The following is a 17,597-nucleotide window of genomic DNA, read 5'->3' as shown; positions in this document are numbered from 1 at the left end:
ACCTGATTCCTTCTGTCAATTGGTCTTGTCTTTATTAACCATAGGGGTCTAAATTTGGGCACAGCCTCCTAACATGATGGACAGTAAAATAATACCTCATGGCTATTGAAAACAGAAGGGAAAGGAAGAAATGAAAGATACACCTTTATTGCTAGAGTATTTGGTATAGGAGAGAGGGAAAATTACACCGCAACAAGAAAGATTCATGCCTTTCAGTTTACTAGAACAAATGATAGGATACATTTCCCACATGCCAAAAACCCAGATTAGATATATTTCTAGAAAACTATAAACCTAGAGATTGGAACAGAAACCAACCAGAAAGATTTGTGTCAATTATTTCTTTTATTGTATTTTAAAATACTGTTGCTTTGATGTGTATAAAAATTTTTTTTGGGGGGGGGGGGGAGAAGGCTTTTTCCACTTCACGCAATATTTTTTTTCTTCTGTTAAAATCTGTGTCATACAAAAGGTAGCTGCTAGGCAGCTTTCTACATGAAGTTGTTCAAACCACAGAGAAGAAATCCAACAAACCTATCTGAAAATACTCCTAGGAAACATCCAATTAGTTATCTGGGACTTCAGAACAAAACTGATGATTTATTACTTTCTACCAAAATATGCCACATTTATTTGGACCAGCTAACTAGTCTACCAGAATTAAATTGTTGCAAGCATAAACCCAGTTGACTTCAAGCATATGCCAAAACTTTTTTTTAGGCTAAATAGAAAGTAGAGGAAAAGAATCTGAGCCTTAAAAAGTTTCAGATAAATAAGTGGTCTGAAGTTCTGGCTCTGGAAAAAATAATGATCACATTCACTGAGATAAATCTTATATCCCTGTTTTGTTGGTTTTGATCAAGATACATCTCAAGTCTCTCTATTATTGATCAGATACTGTTGCTTTTTGAAAAATAATTGTTCTGGAAACTCACTGAACTTTCATACAGTGCAATACTATCAGCTAGCCCAAAAAATAGAAGGGTATGAAATTACTATGGTCTTCACATTTGCTAGTTGGCTTAATTTCCAAAGTGCACATCTCATTTTGCTTGATAAAGAATATTAGAATTTTTTCAGCAAGAAAATATGAACGGAATGTTTCATTTTGAAGGGATGAAAGCTTTAATTTCATTTTGACTTAAAATATCATTGCAGCCTGGAAGGTACAAAATTTTTCAGTCTCTCTCAGGTTTTTTTTAGCTTTCCTGTGGTTTTCCTTTCTGCTATCAAGTATTCCATGCAGTGCAAGAACATTTATTTATTTCCATTTTAAACTAGATATGAAGCATAAGGGGGGGGGGAAGAAAAAACCCACTAACAAAAAACAGAAAAATACTGGGAAGAGGATTAGGCCCTAATGGTCTTGTACAGTATATGGGCTGTGATAGAAATATTCTTGTACATCTAAACAAATAAAAGCATACGCTGATGTAACTGAGCACCTTGGGGTTTGCAGAGGAACTTATTGAGAGAAGAGAAATGCGTGACTTCAGCTTTCATGAAGCTTTCCACTCTCATGAAACATTCCTCTTGAAATTCTGAAGTTTCTGCTCTTTTTTTAAAATGGAGTAGGAGGAAAACTCTATACTCTTGATAGCAAACCTATCAAATTGTTCCAGAATTAGTTGAATTTAAATGACCTAGGCTCATGTATTGCAGTATGGGTTTTTAGCATTTAGTAAACAGCTAATTGCACTATAATACAGGCTCTTTATAGTGAATTATCAGTGCAGAAAGAGGCCAGTGATTTGCTAGACAGTACATTTGCGAGTTTCATATGAGAAAATTACCTCTTACCTCAGCAAGAAGTAATTTATTTCAATGCACTTAATATTATATTACCAGTTTCTGCATTGTTTACTTCTTCAAAGAAATACACCATTTTGTTACATAGTGACAAATAATATAAAAAGGAATCTTGAAATTGTCCATAAAATGCTGTTTTTATAGATCCAACATATTTTCTATGTAAATAGATAAAACAGCTGTGTATTTAAAAGAGTATATATAACAAAATACTCTAAAAAGAAATCCTAAAATCCCATGCTTTGCTGAACTAGTCTTACAAGTAGACAAGGTGCTGGACACTGTGACCTTGAAACTTCCCAGTCACCTTTGCTATTCACGTATCCATGTGTATGAAGCCTGGTCAAGAATCACAGTGTAGGCTTGGGCAGTCTGCCTGAATTCCCTGAGTCTTACTCAGTCCCTGAGTTTTTCTAACCTCCACCCAAAGAGATTCCTACAGCTGTTGTGGCACCCTCTGTTTTCATTTTAGACACAGTAAAATAAGGCCTGCTCCTCCTCTCACCATGCCAACTAGTGGCATGGACTCGATCATTTGCTTCCTCTGCCTTGTTCAATTCCTATGTATTTCTTTCACCTTTGTGGAGGAATTCTAGCCCAAACCTCACCAGTTCTGCACACATATCCTTATGTATCCATGAGATAAGGAAAGCTAAGAAGTCAGAAAAACATTTTAATTAACTGAACCAGAAAATATTTTTTTTCTGTAGGCTCATGGTGATGTGTTCACTAGGGAGGTTTCAGCTCCTTCCAAATGTTTCCGTGTCATATAAAATGAGTAATCAGCTAAAACTCAGTAATCTTCTCTGTCATAAAGATGAAAAATCCAGATCTTTCAGAACCCTGTTCAATACTCTGCAAAAGAATGATTGTTCACGTGCTTTCTGACCTAGTGACACATATATACACATACACACACATTTTAATTCACTTAAGATCAAGTTTTTAAAAAAGACCAAAGATCATAATTTTTTCCTCCTGAAATCAGTGAGACTACTTTATCTGTCACTGATCTGTCCTTTATTGATCTGAAGATGTTAGGGCTCATGTGACCAGCTCCCATTTTAAATAGGCACCCTTTGGGCATCCTGGGAGTTTATATTCCTTTTGAATCTGATGCCTGGGCACAGCTTTACATTTCACTGATTCTGAAAGTATTAAAAACACTTCTCAGCCCATAAAATGAGTTGCGAAATGGGGTTCAATTGCCATGTCTTACTTTACCCACAAAAGAAAAAAAAAAAAAAAAAAAAAGCATTATTTCCTTCTTTCACATATTTAGAAATACTATTTTAATGCTTTCACATTGATAAGTAATAAAATCATCCATTAGTTCTACTTAATTCCAAAAGACAGTTTACAGCCTACATCCTTTCCTACTTATGCTCAACACAATATTGAAAAAAAGAAACATTATATTGGATTTTCTGTCCAAGCATTTCTTTGTATTGCCTTTGAAATCTAAGTCACAATGATTGTGGACCATTTTGCTGTGAATTAGATTGAAAATCTGAATTATAAACAAGAGACAATTTCTCTGATTTAGATTAATCAAATGTCACAGCTTTCAATGCAGTTTCTTACTTGTACTCACTTGTACTACACTTGTGTAAGAGAAAGATGACACATATTCCAGAAAAGAGCAGTGATACATTTAAAGTGTAAAATTAATTAGCCTTTTCTGAGTTTCACAGCATCTCTTGCTTTCCCAGTTTTGTCTTTCAGATAGCAAGCTCTCTGGGATATTTTTCTGCCATTCTCTGAGTTGCACCAAGCTAGAGAGACTGTCAGCAGTCATCTTACAAAAAACTATGCCAAAATTATTATTAATTTATTTATTGATGATTTTTGTCAATAAGTGTGCTCGCTTCATAAGAGGAAAAGTTAAATTTTATAAGGCTTTTAAAAATTAAAACAGCTTTTGTAGTTCACAACTCCACGCCTGTAGATATACTCTCTGGATCCCAATGTTATATGTCAAACACAAGGCAAATCCTTCAGAGTTAATTAGTACTCACAGTATTTATTGATTCACCAGGGCACAGGGCATATGGAATTTTAAGCATTAGACTTGCCTATGTGCTATCAAGTTTTCTCACTATGTAAGGTAGGAACCTGAAGCCAGTGACAAAGTATCACATATTTATGAACACACCAACAGAACTATCACATCTGCCTGAAGTCACTAGCCACAGAGAATTACTTAGAGCCCCAGGGAAGCTGAGTGGCAATGGATAAGTGGGGACTGATCCTCAGCTGGTGCAGCCTGTCATAGTAAAATTCATTTTCTCAGCCTGTAGGCAAAAGTATAATACACTTTGAGATCCCTGACTGAGGCATGTTCTCACTCTACTTTCTCACTTTGCCTTCTCATTATCTCATGCAAACAATTGCTTTCACTGTCATCACTGCTTGAATCCAGATATTGGTTCGTAATTGCTGCATAAAGCATTAGTCTTATTTTTACAAGGCAAAAAACACAAAAGGAATAGACTCCCCTTCTTTACCACAATGCAGCAAACACCTTCCAACACTGCAAAGCAACAGAGGAAGCATAAATAAAACTATGAATCTTTTCTCTCCCTCTCTCATCCTCCCATAAAAGGAAAAAGCTGGTATTAATATTTGAAAACTTTGCTTTCCCAGAATAAGTATTCAGGAATGCAAATTAAGTGTCTGACATTTCCTAAATTCTTCTGAACACAACATGATATAATGCAAATGTATGTATATAAGTTGACTTTCACCTATGTTAGGACACCAGACCTTGGCTTCTGGACCATTTACATTCTGCTTAAGCTCCTGTTCTCTCCAAATGAATGAATTTATTACTAAGACATGCATAATTAAAAATACAAAACTACTAAGTTTAAGAGTAAAAAGCTGAACATTTGTATTTTGTGTACTTTCTTAAATCTAGAAAGGAACTTCACATACTGTGAGATAAGGACAGCTCCTATAGTTCAGCATAAATACAGTAATTAAGATTGAAGTGTCTAGCATTGTTGCAATTGTTCTAGAATAAAACTCCCCTGCAAACCAAAAAGGAAAACAAAACAACATAAACTTCATAATATTCTATCAAAGCTATATATTGCTCCATGATCAATATGCAGAAATTACTGTCATGGATGACATCTGGTCCAAATTTGCCAAATGCACTAGAAAATCTATTTTTCCCCTCTGGAACCTCTTTAGTACAAAGAATTGGAAAGTATCTGTGGGCAAGCACACACGCACCTTTATATCAACAACAGTTTTTGTATTGCTTAGCATCGTAAATAGTGTGACTACAGATCAGTATCTATTTTGGAGACAATCAGTTTTTTTATGAACAGCCTAAATGTTATATGAAACAGGCATGTGATACATTAATGTATTGCCTGAAACTGGTAAAGATGGCCAGGTTTCTGAATTAAAGGTTTTATTGCAAAAGCAAATTTAAAATGTAATGAGTATGCATCTGATCTGAAAATAGATAACTGAAATAAAACTAAAATACAGCATTTTTAAACCTCATAGCAGGTTTTTTCTATATTTATATGACTAAGTTACAGCTAACTGAGCACTCTTTATCAACATTATTTACTTCTAGTTAAGGAAACATGATGAAAATCTTATCAATGCTTACTCAGATTACCAACTGCAGTGGTTCTGCTGGTGAATTTAGACCTCAGCTCTAAAGGCCATTGTACTGCATGTGTAAGATCATTTCAAGAATTCCAAACTGCCATTTTAATTTACCCTTGGATAAAACAATTGAACATCTTTGAAGTTGCATTCTCTAAGACACTCTTTATTTGTTTTATACAGCCTAGAGTCAATCAATTCATACAAGCCCTTACTGTTATTCCCTGCTGTTCTGAGTATTTCTGACAGAACTTAGGTGAATAGATTTCAAAGCGGGAATTGAATATGGACTGGAGTACACAGCTGATTTACAAACTGTTTATTAAAATAGCAGCCTAAATGGAAAGACCAGTGACAGCTTTCATTCAAAGTGCCTTGTCATCAGTTCTCAGCAGCAAAGCACGTAGCACTTTGTGTGTTTTGTTTGTAGCATTACTCTTCACTTAGAATGGCTATCCACACAATTGCTCCCAGCATCAGCTTATGTGATAAAGTTCAAATATTGATGTAAAAGATGAAGTGCATGATGTATTTGCCCATGATGTGAGCCCAGGGACCTCAGAGTTGGTCATCTCATTATTTAGACTAATGCCTCAAGAGCATTTAATGTTTTACTTTGGGTTAATCACATTAGCAGTAATGTAATGCATCTACAATGGCCTGGGCTTCTTTCCAAACCTGTGCTGTTTATGTTCAAAGAAAATAAAGGAACAGACACCTAAAGTGATTCAGAGAACAAACATTTTACTGCTCTAAAAATCATTTACATAATTCACTGGAGGGAACTGTTATTTCTGAGCCAAGAATTAACTAGCATTATCTGCAGGATATTGTCAAAATACATCTGAGCACAGTTTCTTTTTCTCATACAGATCTTTTGTAAAATCAGTTCTCATTTTTCCTGGCTGCCTGAGCTCATTAGTAGTCTAAGCAAGATTCCAACAAAATGGCCTAATTCCTGACTTTTTTTTTTTCTTTTTGAAAGCTGTATTCATCTCCATAGAGTTCATAAAAGTAGCAATTAGGACCTTTGCTATGTGCAAAAAAAATGATACTTCTTGTAATGCAGTGGTGTTTCTGTCTTTTTGCATTAACTTATAATACATTTTAAATAATGTTCCAGGGGTTTTTTTTATTAATACAGTTTCAGAATTGTGTACAGCGTATTTGATCTACAGACTTCCTCACAACGTGGGAGAGGTATGGTAATAATACTGAATTTCCTAAAGCATATAGAGGCTGATCAATACTATGTTTTGTGTACTGTCTCTTATTGTAAGGATGATAGAGACACATTGGTGTCTCTATACCTCTCCATTCTGCAACATCTTAACTTAAATTAAAAAATCACCTGCTATCACCAGTACCATCACACACCCAACAGGCACTATTCAAAATATAAGATCATTTGGCTTAAAGAAACGGAATTCATTATTACCAAAGGAGTTGACAAATGCCATCTGCTCTCCTCAGTCAATGCTATAAGATCATATCAAGGGATCCTCTTGTTTTAGGAGTCCCACCTCTCATCTGAGGCAAAAATTTAGAGAAAAACATGTTCATCTGAGATACGCATTTTCCAGATAAGGACATAAAAAAGGAGGAAGAGTGGTGTTTTCCCACATACTTTTAAACAGGAAGTTTATTAGTCTAAACTTGGAATACTAAAAATACAACTTCATGAAACGCAGTTTTGTTCCTCTAAAATAGAAGTAGAAAAATAAAACATGCAAGTGAATTGTTACTCAATAAAGTAGAGCTGTCAACAGCAAAAGGTGATAGTTGGATCACATACCACAGTGCAATGAAAGGTACAGGAACAACATCTGACTCTAAGTACATACAAATAAGAGAACCAAAAATGAAAAGGAGATATTATAGGGAAAAAATGTAAAGTGAGAGAGAGTTTCACAGAAGAGACACCAGTACAGAAAAGAAACAAAGTAGCGCTGATCCGCTGGTGTCCTGAGCCGATGATTAACGTTGCTGCCAAGGGTCCGTGGGTTTCACTAGCTGTTTATGGGCCACACAAAGATATCTAATTGGGCAACTCTTGTGAAGTCCAAGAAAATGGTCAAGAGAAAGCACAGAAATTAAATTTCTCACGCACTCTCTTAGTATCAGAGGCAGGAAGTAACTGTTAGTTTGGATCCCTAAAGCCTGCACACATACGCACATACACACGGGAACGTAAAATGGTCTTGCCTGATGTTTTTCAGAATCAAGCTTTAAAATGGGAATCACATCTGCTTGGTTAGCTGTAAGAGGCAAGCCATTAGGCCAAAGTAAGTGTGCAGAGGGGGGTTGGCAGAGTCAGTAGCTGCTATTTTTTCAATTTGACATGGAATTCAAGGTATTTCATGCAATCACCGTCTGTGGATATAAACACAGAACGAGCATTCTCCATCCAGCTAGATTTGGTAATCTTTGCTGTAACAAGCCTGTGTGTCAAAACAAAATGAACAATATTACAAAGGCCTTGTACTTCAGACTGAGGATCTACTGCAGTGATTTTTCTCTAAATCTGAAAACAAGTCCCTGTTCTTACATTGTCAGCACACAGAAATTCTCATTATTTTGATTGCTGTCAAACTTCATGCTGATTTTGTTCTAATTTCATTCACATGCACTGATACTACTACAAATTATGGTTTCTAAGAGTTCCACAGAAATTAAATTATGCTCATTTTAGTTGGCTTTGATTCCCGTTTCTAAGCAAGACACCTGATTCCTCACTACAGCTATTTTCACATATGCACAATGGCATCCACAATCTGTGTGCCAGAAGCATTAGAGGGATGGATGTAAATCACTGCTTCTCAGAACTCCTGAGCTGGAGAGACATGCTGTCATGACTGTAAGACATCTGGTATTGCATTCTCCTGCGCATATGTACCTTGCTGCTTCAAAGTGATCAAGCTATTTTAGCCCCTCCCACCCCCCCAACTATCAAGATAAAATAGGATTAACAGAATAGAGAATCAGATACCAGATATCTAAAGATCCAGTTAACCGTTCCAGTTACTATCTGTGTAAGTGCATGATGTAAATGCAAATGGAAGCCATCATCTATTTTTAAATTTTAGCATTTTACTTCACACAGCTGCACAGCTGTACGGAAGTGATTGGTAATATTTTATGCAGTGACATTATGCACAACTTCACAATCCTTTTGATACTTAAGATGACATCCAGAGACTAAAACTTGTGGATGTCTTAAAGATCACTACAGTTCCTTCTTCAGCCTTATCTTCTATTTTTGTTTACACATTATCTTCATGCATCACAGCCCTTCTTTCCTTGAAAGGCATTTATACAGTTAACATTAATTGAATTGCAAACTCTGCATCCAAGTATGCCCATTCTCCATATGTCCATGAAAAATGGCCCATGGACTTTGACCATAAGACTAATGTTTAGTAGTAGCATTTCCCAAAAAAAATTATGCTACCACGTTTATGAAATAACAAGTTCAAAAGACAAACTATGGCACACTTATCTCTTACTCACAGGATTCTATAGGCTTAAAATCATACTCTTTGTTCTATTTCAGCTTATTGTGTAGATAAGATAGAAAGCATTAGCCGCATGACAAGCACATGACAACCATTTAGGAAGCATCATTTACCTGAAATTATTTTAATCCTTTTCAGCATGAAATAAAAATGATTTGTTCTTTCTATTGTGAGACACAAGTGATTATTCTTGCCTTAAGCTTAAACAATTTTCATTTATTAACAAAATCAGCTTGAGCGGAACTTTGAATATCTATATTCATACCATAATTCCCCATGGGGTTTATGTCAATCAAAATATTGTACTATAAAAAAACAGATGTTTTTGACCACATCAGTCAACAGCAATAGCAACATGTAGCAGCAATATGGCAATCTAGAAGCAAAAGCAGGTTTTAGGTGTCAGTTTGTTAGGGACACACATCACACTTACTACCACATGGACAAGAATAATGACCTGAACAATCATTATTTATCCTGAAGATTTTTTAATTTCAATTGTAATGATTTATTAGAGATGATGAAACAATCTTTTTTGATTTTGCTTATGTTCCTGGTCTTTACAGTTAATAATTCTGTACTGAATGCAATATGCTGATGACAGATAGCTACAAGCTTCAGATATATTCATGCAAAAATATTCAAGAGTGCTGTTGTAAATGCTGTTTAAAGGCTATCTTTGAAAATCGGGTTATAAATCACTTCCTCAAAAACCCCTTCTGATATGTGCAGTTTTTGAGATACAAGCTGAGGTTTAAAGACTGTTTTAGTCACACTGAGACAGCCAGTAAAAGATGGAGGCAACTGCACTGAGGAGGTGAGTTCCTCCAGTAAACCTTTGACAATCAAAGAAGTCATTATTATTATTATACAGCAGCAGCACTTCAAAGGCTCTAAACTCAATCAAGGCTATGCTAAGCTAGATTTTGTACAAACATAATGAAGGACATGCACTTTCCATCTAAATACACAAACAGATGAGCAATGGGGTAGGGGAAGTATTATGCCATTTTATAGTATGAGGCCAGAAACAAAAAGAGATCTCGGACATTTCACCTCTTGAATTATGGGGTTTTTTCCCCACTGATCTAGAAAAGGAGCTAGAGGAGACATGACTAAATCTGACCCTCAGCTGACAGCTCTGTAATACCATGTTTTATCAAGTGCATATTCAGTATCATACACTTAGATCAGAGAAGATTGTTGCTCCCATTAGGAGACATTTCTCTTGTAAACTTTCCCAAGTCTGACGTTTTGTTCATTAAATCCTTAGTTGCGTTAAATGCACAACTGTTTATTAGGACTTCATTGGTGCTTGAAGTTGAAAGATGTTTGGTACAGCAGGACAACATCAGGAAGACAGTGGATAGCACTACCATCTGTATCATTCTCAGGCCAGTATTTAGGGCCCCTCTGAGAGGTATGGTGTGGAAACAGCTCAGTTTGAAGTGATTGATGAAACTAGGCTTCCCCGTTCTTTGCAGGGCACCCAAACTGATCAGCCATTAGATAAAAAACAGATAGAATCAACGACATGCTGTCAGGAAGTGATTTCAAATTAAAGCAGTCCTGGCTGCTATATTTGGAGCACAGCTAACTCATGTCAGTATATGGTAGGTGCAAACTAGACTAGGTGGGATTGCCAATAAGATTCAACTTGCATGAACCAGACTCCATTCTGCAAATACAGAAAGCCTACAGAGGCTCAGAAGCAGAAATTCACTAATTAGAATTCCTATTTCAGAAAAATATCTTTATTTACAGATATACTGGCACCTAAAGCAAGGGAGGGCTGAGAATCACACTTGTATATATAGACACCAAAAAAATCTGCTCTGTATGCCTTGATCCTCAAGATGAGAGTCTACATTTTCCTATGGCTTCACTGTAAGAAACTAGAGATTTTATCCTACAGTGTTGACTTGAAGTTAGGGAATTAAAAGTTTGCAGTGCCTGAATACTGATTTACTACTCAGTATTCCTATGGATGGGTTTTGTATTTCTTATTACTAGTTCCCCTGACAATCTGGGATTTATCTTTCCATCCATTTTCATTTCAAACCACAGAAGAAAGGATGTTATTGACTGATTTGCATTCAGTGACAAATTCCTCCTTCTATTACCAAATGTATTCTGTTGCTAAAAAAAGATGCACTTGATAGCACAGGGGGATCCAAATACCACCAACCGTAAAGGCTCTGCAGACTAAGGATTGGTTCCTAGCAACAGTTGGGCCTAACTGGTAGAGACTGGCTCAAATCAAAAGCTTTGCTTCTAGGTTTTGAATGTAGCAACTTTGAACCACCTGTCAATCCAGGGTTTTGATCCAGTTATTATTCAAAAACTGAACAATCTCACCCACCTACCCTACTAAAAAACATCCTACATAGAACATTTGAATCCATTACTATAAAGCCAATATAAATACAGAAAGTAGATAAACTCCACTGCAATATAGAACTATTTTAAAGTATTGCATTTGTTTTTATGGAAGGGAATTAATCCTAAATGTTTGATGTAGAGAATAAAAATACACAAAAATAGAAAGGCAGAAATAAAAGCATACAATGAAAAGCCAAGATCACACAAAGGACAAAAGAGCAACCAGGGAAGTGGGACAGAAGGATAGAAAGGGAGAAGGGAGACTGCAAGAAGTAAAACAAGATAACAAAGAGAAAGTTGACAGCAAGAAAAGAAAAAAAAAAACCACACAGACCTAAAAAAAAATATTTTTAAGACCATCCATCAAATCTTTTCACAGAAATGGAAAACTAAAAAATTTAAAAGAGTAAAGATGTTTATAAAAATATACTTCTTGAAGACCTTCATAGTAATTTATACAAAATTTAAGTTTGCAAATTCTAGTGGCAATAGGATATAGATATAGCTATATATAGATAAATATAGCTCTAATATAGATATCTATATAGATATAAATAGATCCAAGTCTTTTGAGGAAGTCAGGGATGTAAACTTGAAGTGCCCATCCATGCTTAATTTCAGTTGTCTCAACTGTCTCATATAATTTGTTATGCTTTGTTTTTTCAACACTTGCAATTTAAAAACAGCATTCTAGTTCACGTCAGGCATTGCAGAGATAATTGCAGCAGACCACGACTTTCAATGCTAGGTGCCTGATTCAGGCTCCCAAGCCTGTTTGAATATTAAATAATTAGTCTCAATTTCAGAACTGACTAAACTGAGCCTGTTTCATGAATACGTAATTGCTAATGTTCAAACTATTACAATAATATATTACTATTTTAATGCATTTTAAAACTCTCCTATAGAATAAAAAGAATTATCTGATCCTTTTTCCAAGGGATTTTAAATCAATAGGTAAGATTTTGCTACCCACACTAATTTCCAGTAGAAAGATACTGTTCTATGAGAGAAACAGCAATGAGACTTGATCCTGTGTTTTAAATGAGAGTAAAGAGCAAAGGAAAGCATCAGTTGTGGCTCTGTGGCATCCATGTAGCTTAAAAGCCTTCTCTTCTTTTTCATAGGTGAAAACTCTATGATGGCAGTGTGATTTCATTATATCTTTATTGCTGTTTTTTTCTGGCTATAAATTTTTCTGGCTCCTGCTAAGATTTCATAAGACTATCTTCATATGTGCCATATTATAATAATCTATTGTCTGCAGAATAAAGAAGGCAAAACTGCTAGCCTTGTCAGTATTACAGGAAATAGAAATAGTACATGCAGAGAAGCTTAAAGATACCAAAAGTTGTGCAAAACTCTGTAAAGTCAGATTTTTTTCTATTCCTGTGTGTTTCACTTGTCAATTATTAGTTAGTTTTGTCACTGTTACTGAAACAGTATCAGAGCCAGATACTGGTTCCTATTGGCCCCACTGCCTTCCCCTTTCCCACATTAGCTATTACAGTCCTTTTAGTCCTGGGTGAAACATCTTCTGTTGTCTTAGCTCATTCTATAATAAATGCATCACAATTCCAACACACACAATCAGTCAGAACTGGCAGTTTCTCAACTCCAGTAAGTTCAGAACTGCATGAAGGCTAAATTGCTTCTGTCCCAGGAGACCGATTCATTGAGGTCAAGTCAAGCTCATTAAGGAGAGGATAGTGTGGGGAAGTTTGTGCTGTAGCCTTTCAGCTGCACCTATCATGCGTAAATGCTCTGAAGTTTGGTTGCTCGGGTTTTTTATTTCCAGAACTGTGCAGACTCTTAACTATTGTATTGCTGGTGTTTTTCTGTATTGGCCAAGTAGTGTTATCAGTGAACATGTCCAGCGAATAAACATAGTCTAATAAGCAAGACATATATTTTGGTTTAGGAGACTGGGATTCTCTTTCTAATTCTGACCTATTTTATGAGTTTGGGACCAAGGCACCTACATTTGTGCCACTGCCTCAGCCTTCACACCCCACTGTAGTTATGCTGTTCAGCCCCAGTGTAGGGCTGTCTCACACTGCTTAGTTTCACAACACGGAGCACAGCCAAGGCCCTGGACACTGCTGTTCTGTATATGACAGTAAAAACCCAATGTCAGACAGATGGTTAAACCTCTATGTAATGTTTCTTCTTCATTTCCTGTGTAATTGTTTCCACTTTAATGAAATGGAAAATACCCTACTTGTTTTATTCCAAACTAATTAATAGCCTAGTGCCATCAGAAGCTTTATCTAGCAATTGAAAGAACAGCAGGACCAAAAAAAAACCAAAACAAAACAAAAAAAGAAACCCTATTCATTCTTTTTGTTGATTCAGAACCAGGACCATAACTTTTAATAAAAAGATAGAAAAATTTATGCCTGGAGGACTCATATTTGCTGAAGCTCAAGAGCTTTGATAGAAGCTATGTCTTTCTTCCTTCATTCAGTATTTACATATTAAAAGCATCTACTTTACATATAGTTCCTGTCATTGTCCCTAAGAGTATATGCATAATATTTACAGGAAAGAATGATGAAGTATGTAATTGTTAATATTATACATTTTTAAATCTACTTTAACGTATTTTTACTGAAAGCAAAAATATAGTCATGATTACAGACTCAGAAATGAAGCGGCCTTAAATCAACATCTAGTGAGAGAATACATTTTATAGGTATTGGTAAATTCTGTAGTGTCAGGTCCACTGAGCTAATATATAGGAGCTTGTGAGGCATTTGGGGGTCGCTGGTCACCCTAGCTGTGGGCTTCAGATTCCAGTGATAAGGAGGTTTGTTATTCACCATCCCTCACTACTCTCCTTCCTTTCTAGGTGGGAACATCAGCACAAGCCTCTGTCATTCAACTCACAACATTTTTAAGATTAATTTCTCTTCAGTTCTGAGTATCAGCCCTATTCAAAATGTCAGTTGCCCACCACATCACTTTTAACAGCCAACATTTTTTTTCCTAGCCACATTACAAAAATGTCACCCAGGTTCCCATCATCTTGCTTTTCACCCACTGTAAACTCCTCTCCTCTCTGCTTTGTTTCCCCATACCTTGGTGTGCCAAGTAAAGCCCTTTCCAAATGCTACAAGCTATCCATAATGAACAGTCAAGAAACACCAGAGGCCTGAAGTCCTGTCCTTGACATGGCTCTCTAGCTCCAGTTCCTCAACACCTCTCTTCTGCCAATAATTAAGGATTTCTTAGCACACGTTAATTACTTAATTGTCTCTCTGCGAATATGGTCAGAGAAGGGGTAAATATCTAATCTCAGGTCTTGTCAGTGGCAGTTAAAAAGAATCTCAGTTTTCCTAAAAACTTAAATACCATGATTCTCTGCTTTTCTCACCTAATAGGAAATGAGTGGCCTAAGAAAAAGATATCTATGCTCAAAGCTCTCTCTAAATACATCACACCATTACCATATCTCTTTGTTTCTTATGTGTTGTTTTTTGGTTTTGTTTTGTTTTTTAACAGAGTTGGCGTAGATCCAGATGAAGACCTAAAAACAGAAGCTGTGAGCCAGGTATGTTTGGATTTTAAACATACATGCTGAATTAAAAACTGTTCAGTTGCTGGAAGATCATGTTTGACAAAAACAGTGTTATAGCTGAAAATGTTTTAAACAGGCAGGTTGAAAATAAGAAGGAGCTGCAAAGTATCTTTATCGTACAAGGTGCAAAGAGAGAAAATAAATATTTTTCTATGGGCATGCACTCATGAAAATTTTGTAACTGAAAATATTACAAAGTTTTGAAGAAAATTATCACTAAATGAGAAGACATCCTGAAATCATGATAAACAAAATTAACTACAGAATGGTCTGGGTTGGAAATGACCTTAAATATCATCTAGTTCCAATCCCCTAAACACCTCCCACTAAACCAGGTTGCTTAGAGCCCCATCCAACCTGGCCTTGAACACTTCCAGGGAGGAGGCAGCTACAACTTCCCTGGGCAATCCGTGTCAGTGTCTCACCACCCTCATAGTAAAGAATTTCATCCTAATATCTAATCTACATCTACCCTCTTTCAAGCTTCAAACTGTTCCCCTTTGTCCTCTCACTACAAGCCCCTCTAAAAAGTCTCTCCCCAGCTTTTGTGTAGCCCCTTCAGGTCCTGGAAAGCCACTATAAGGTCTCCCCAGAGTCTTCTCTTCTCCAGGCTAAACAACCCTTAATAACAAAAGTATTGCCTTGATAAATTTAAATATTTCCCAATGTCATTTTTATGGAAATGAGAATTTCAGAACAATGTTTAATTCCCTGGATAAATAAGAAGAACACGTAATGTTCCATTTGAGTAGGTCAGGTTTCTGAAAATATTTTTCGGTTATTTTTCACATGGAAACCTAAGTATGTAGAGAACTTGAACACTTTAAAGGAGGCTATTTAACAAGCTGTAGTTGTTAATTTCTAACACTCCACTTTTTTGTCGTACGTGTATGACATGTTTCAAATGCTGCACTGCCTGAAACAGTGGAAACCTGTACAGAACCTATGTACATTGAGACATAACCTGTGCGTCAGCACGCTAAGTGGAACAGTAGCAGAGCTGGGGAGAAGCAAGACTAAAGCTGACAAGTTGACAAAGGGAAAAAAAAAAACACCAAAAAAAGAACATTAACAAAACCAAAACAGTCCCTAAGACTGCATTCCTATTTCAAGGTAATACCATCCCATGCACTCTTTCAGACTGCATTACTGGAACTGAAATTGAAATCACTCAACAGTGATATAAATGTAGAAAATAAGTTAGACCAAAACATCAGTAACTCTGATCACTTGAAAATACATTAAAGATATAATAGGCAGAATTTTGGTATATCTTACACACTGATTATTCTTAACATTTGCACATATATGAAGACATTTAGGATCTTTCATTGAAAACGAATGGAACTCTGGTGACTAACTCTGTCCTAATTTTTCTTTGGGAAAGAAAAAAAAAAAAAAAAGGTAAAAATATAATATCTGAGCATATCCTTAGTTTTACAACTCAACCACTATTGAAAGGGCTAGCACAAGGCTCGATTGCAGCATGCCAAGATACTGGTTTGTTCTGAGTCTGGGGTCCTAGTCACTAAACCCACTTTCCTAAGCATCTTGGTAGGAATTTTTTGCAATGCCTCTCCCCAAATTCTGACCAAGGTCAAGACACGGAATCTTAATCTTAATCTATTCTTTTTTGGATTTTAAATATCATTTCAGAAATTTTCTACTTTGCAGCACTCATAAATTATCAAAGATCAGAGAATGCTGAATGCAGTATAATACTGACTGCATTTTTTGTGAAAACCCAATTTCTTCAGGAGTAAATAGGCACCTAATTTTTTCCTTTTATTCAGAAAGAAAATAATCATGCTTATGAATAACAATGACACATCCAGTGTCGCAGCTGTGCCCTGTGAATTAACACCTATCTCTGTTGACAAAATGCAGCAATACAACACAGAAGGTGTAAATAAACATAACACCTTTCATGCCCTATCATGTCCAAGTTAGTATTCCTTATAGTAGTCAGTTTTTAGCTTGGAAGACAGTTTTGCTTCTCTGATTATTCTTCCTCCCTGTGGTATTCTATTTTCATTTGTCTGAGTTTTTTTATTTGACATCTAAATCTACTGATTCAAGACCTCTGTTGCATTCTCTGTAGCTCTCTTTGTTTATAACTCAGTACTTAGCACAGTTATTCAATCTATGTCAGGTTATTTAATTTTCTCTTTCATCTCATCTCTCATTCCTCTTCTTCCCCTTTGTTGTCTTTTTTCTTTCCCCTTATTTCTACTATAATGGTTTTACTTAGTTTACCTACTTTTAATTTTCTTCCTATGTTAGTGTGTCTTCACAGTGAAAGCACTTGTTTTTCTTGCATATATCCCTAGACAAATAACATTGAGTGCTAATATCCATCACTGCCAGTTAAAGCTCTCCCCCAGATGAACTCTAACCTATGTCCCATTAATTGGAGCTTCAGGAGGAACATACCAGAAATAAGAACTGACCCTGTTGTCAATAATAACATGTCTAAAATATAGAAAAATCAGTGGAAAATAATCCTCCAGACACCTCCCTTCTCAGCCCAACTACTCAGCCAGAATGGGGAGGCCACAGTCTGCTGGAGAGATTTGAACCTGTCTCCTGAGTGACCACTTTAAGTACCAGGACACAGGGTATGTTGCTGTGAGAACTTCTCAATCCATAACTGTAATCAGACACGGATTTTTTTTAGGGAA

At 36.1% G+C, this 17,597-nt stretch overlaps 1 protein-coding gene across 1 annotated transcript in view; it reads left to right on the top strand.

Moving 5' to 3' along the window:
• SLC9A9 (solute carrier family 9, subfamily A (NHE9, cation proton antiporter 9), member 9) overlaps window positions 1–17,597 on the top strand; it is a 182,209-nt gene that overhangs the window by 123,535 nt on the left and 41,077 nt on the right. Inside the window, exon 13 of the mRNA XM_010001677.1 lies at window positions 14,841–14,889. Within this exon, the coding sequence (XP_009999979.1) occupies window positions 14,841–14,889 (49 nt within the window). The remainder of the gene's footprint in view (window positions 1–14,840; window positions 14,890–17,597) is intronic.

Source organism: Chaetura pelagica, unplaced genomic scaffold (assembly GCF_000747805.2).
Source record: "Chaetura pelagica isolate M959 unplaced genomic scaffold, ChaPel_1.0 scaffold207, whole genome shotgun sequence".
NCBI lineage: Eukaryota > Metazoa > Chordata > Aves > Apodiformes > Apodidae > Chaetura > Chaetura pelagica.
The sequence above is the reverse complement of the archived record's forward strand: the minus strand, read 5'-3'. Positions and strand labels throughout refer to the sequence as shown.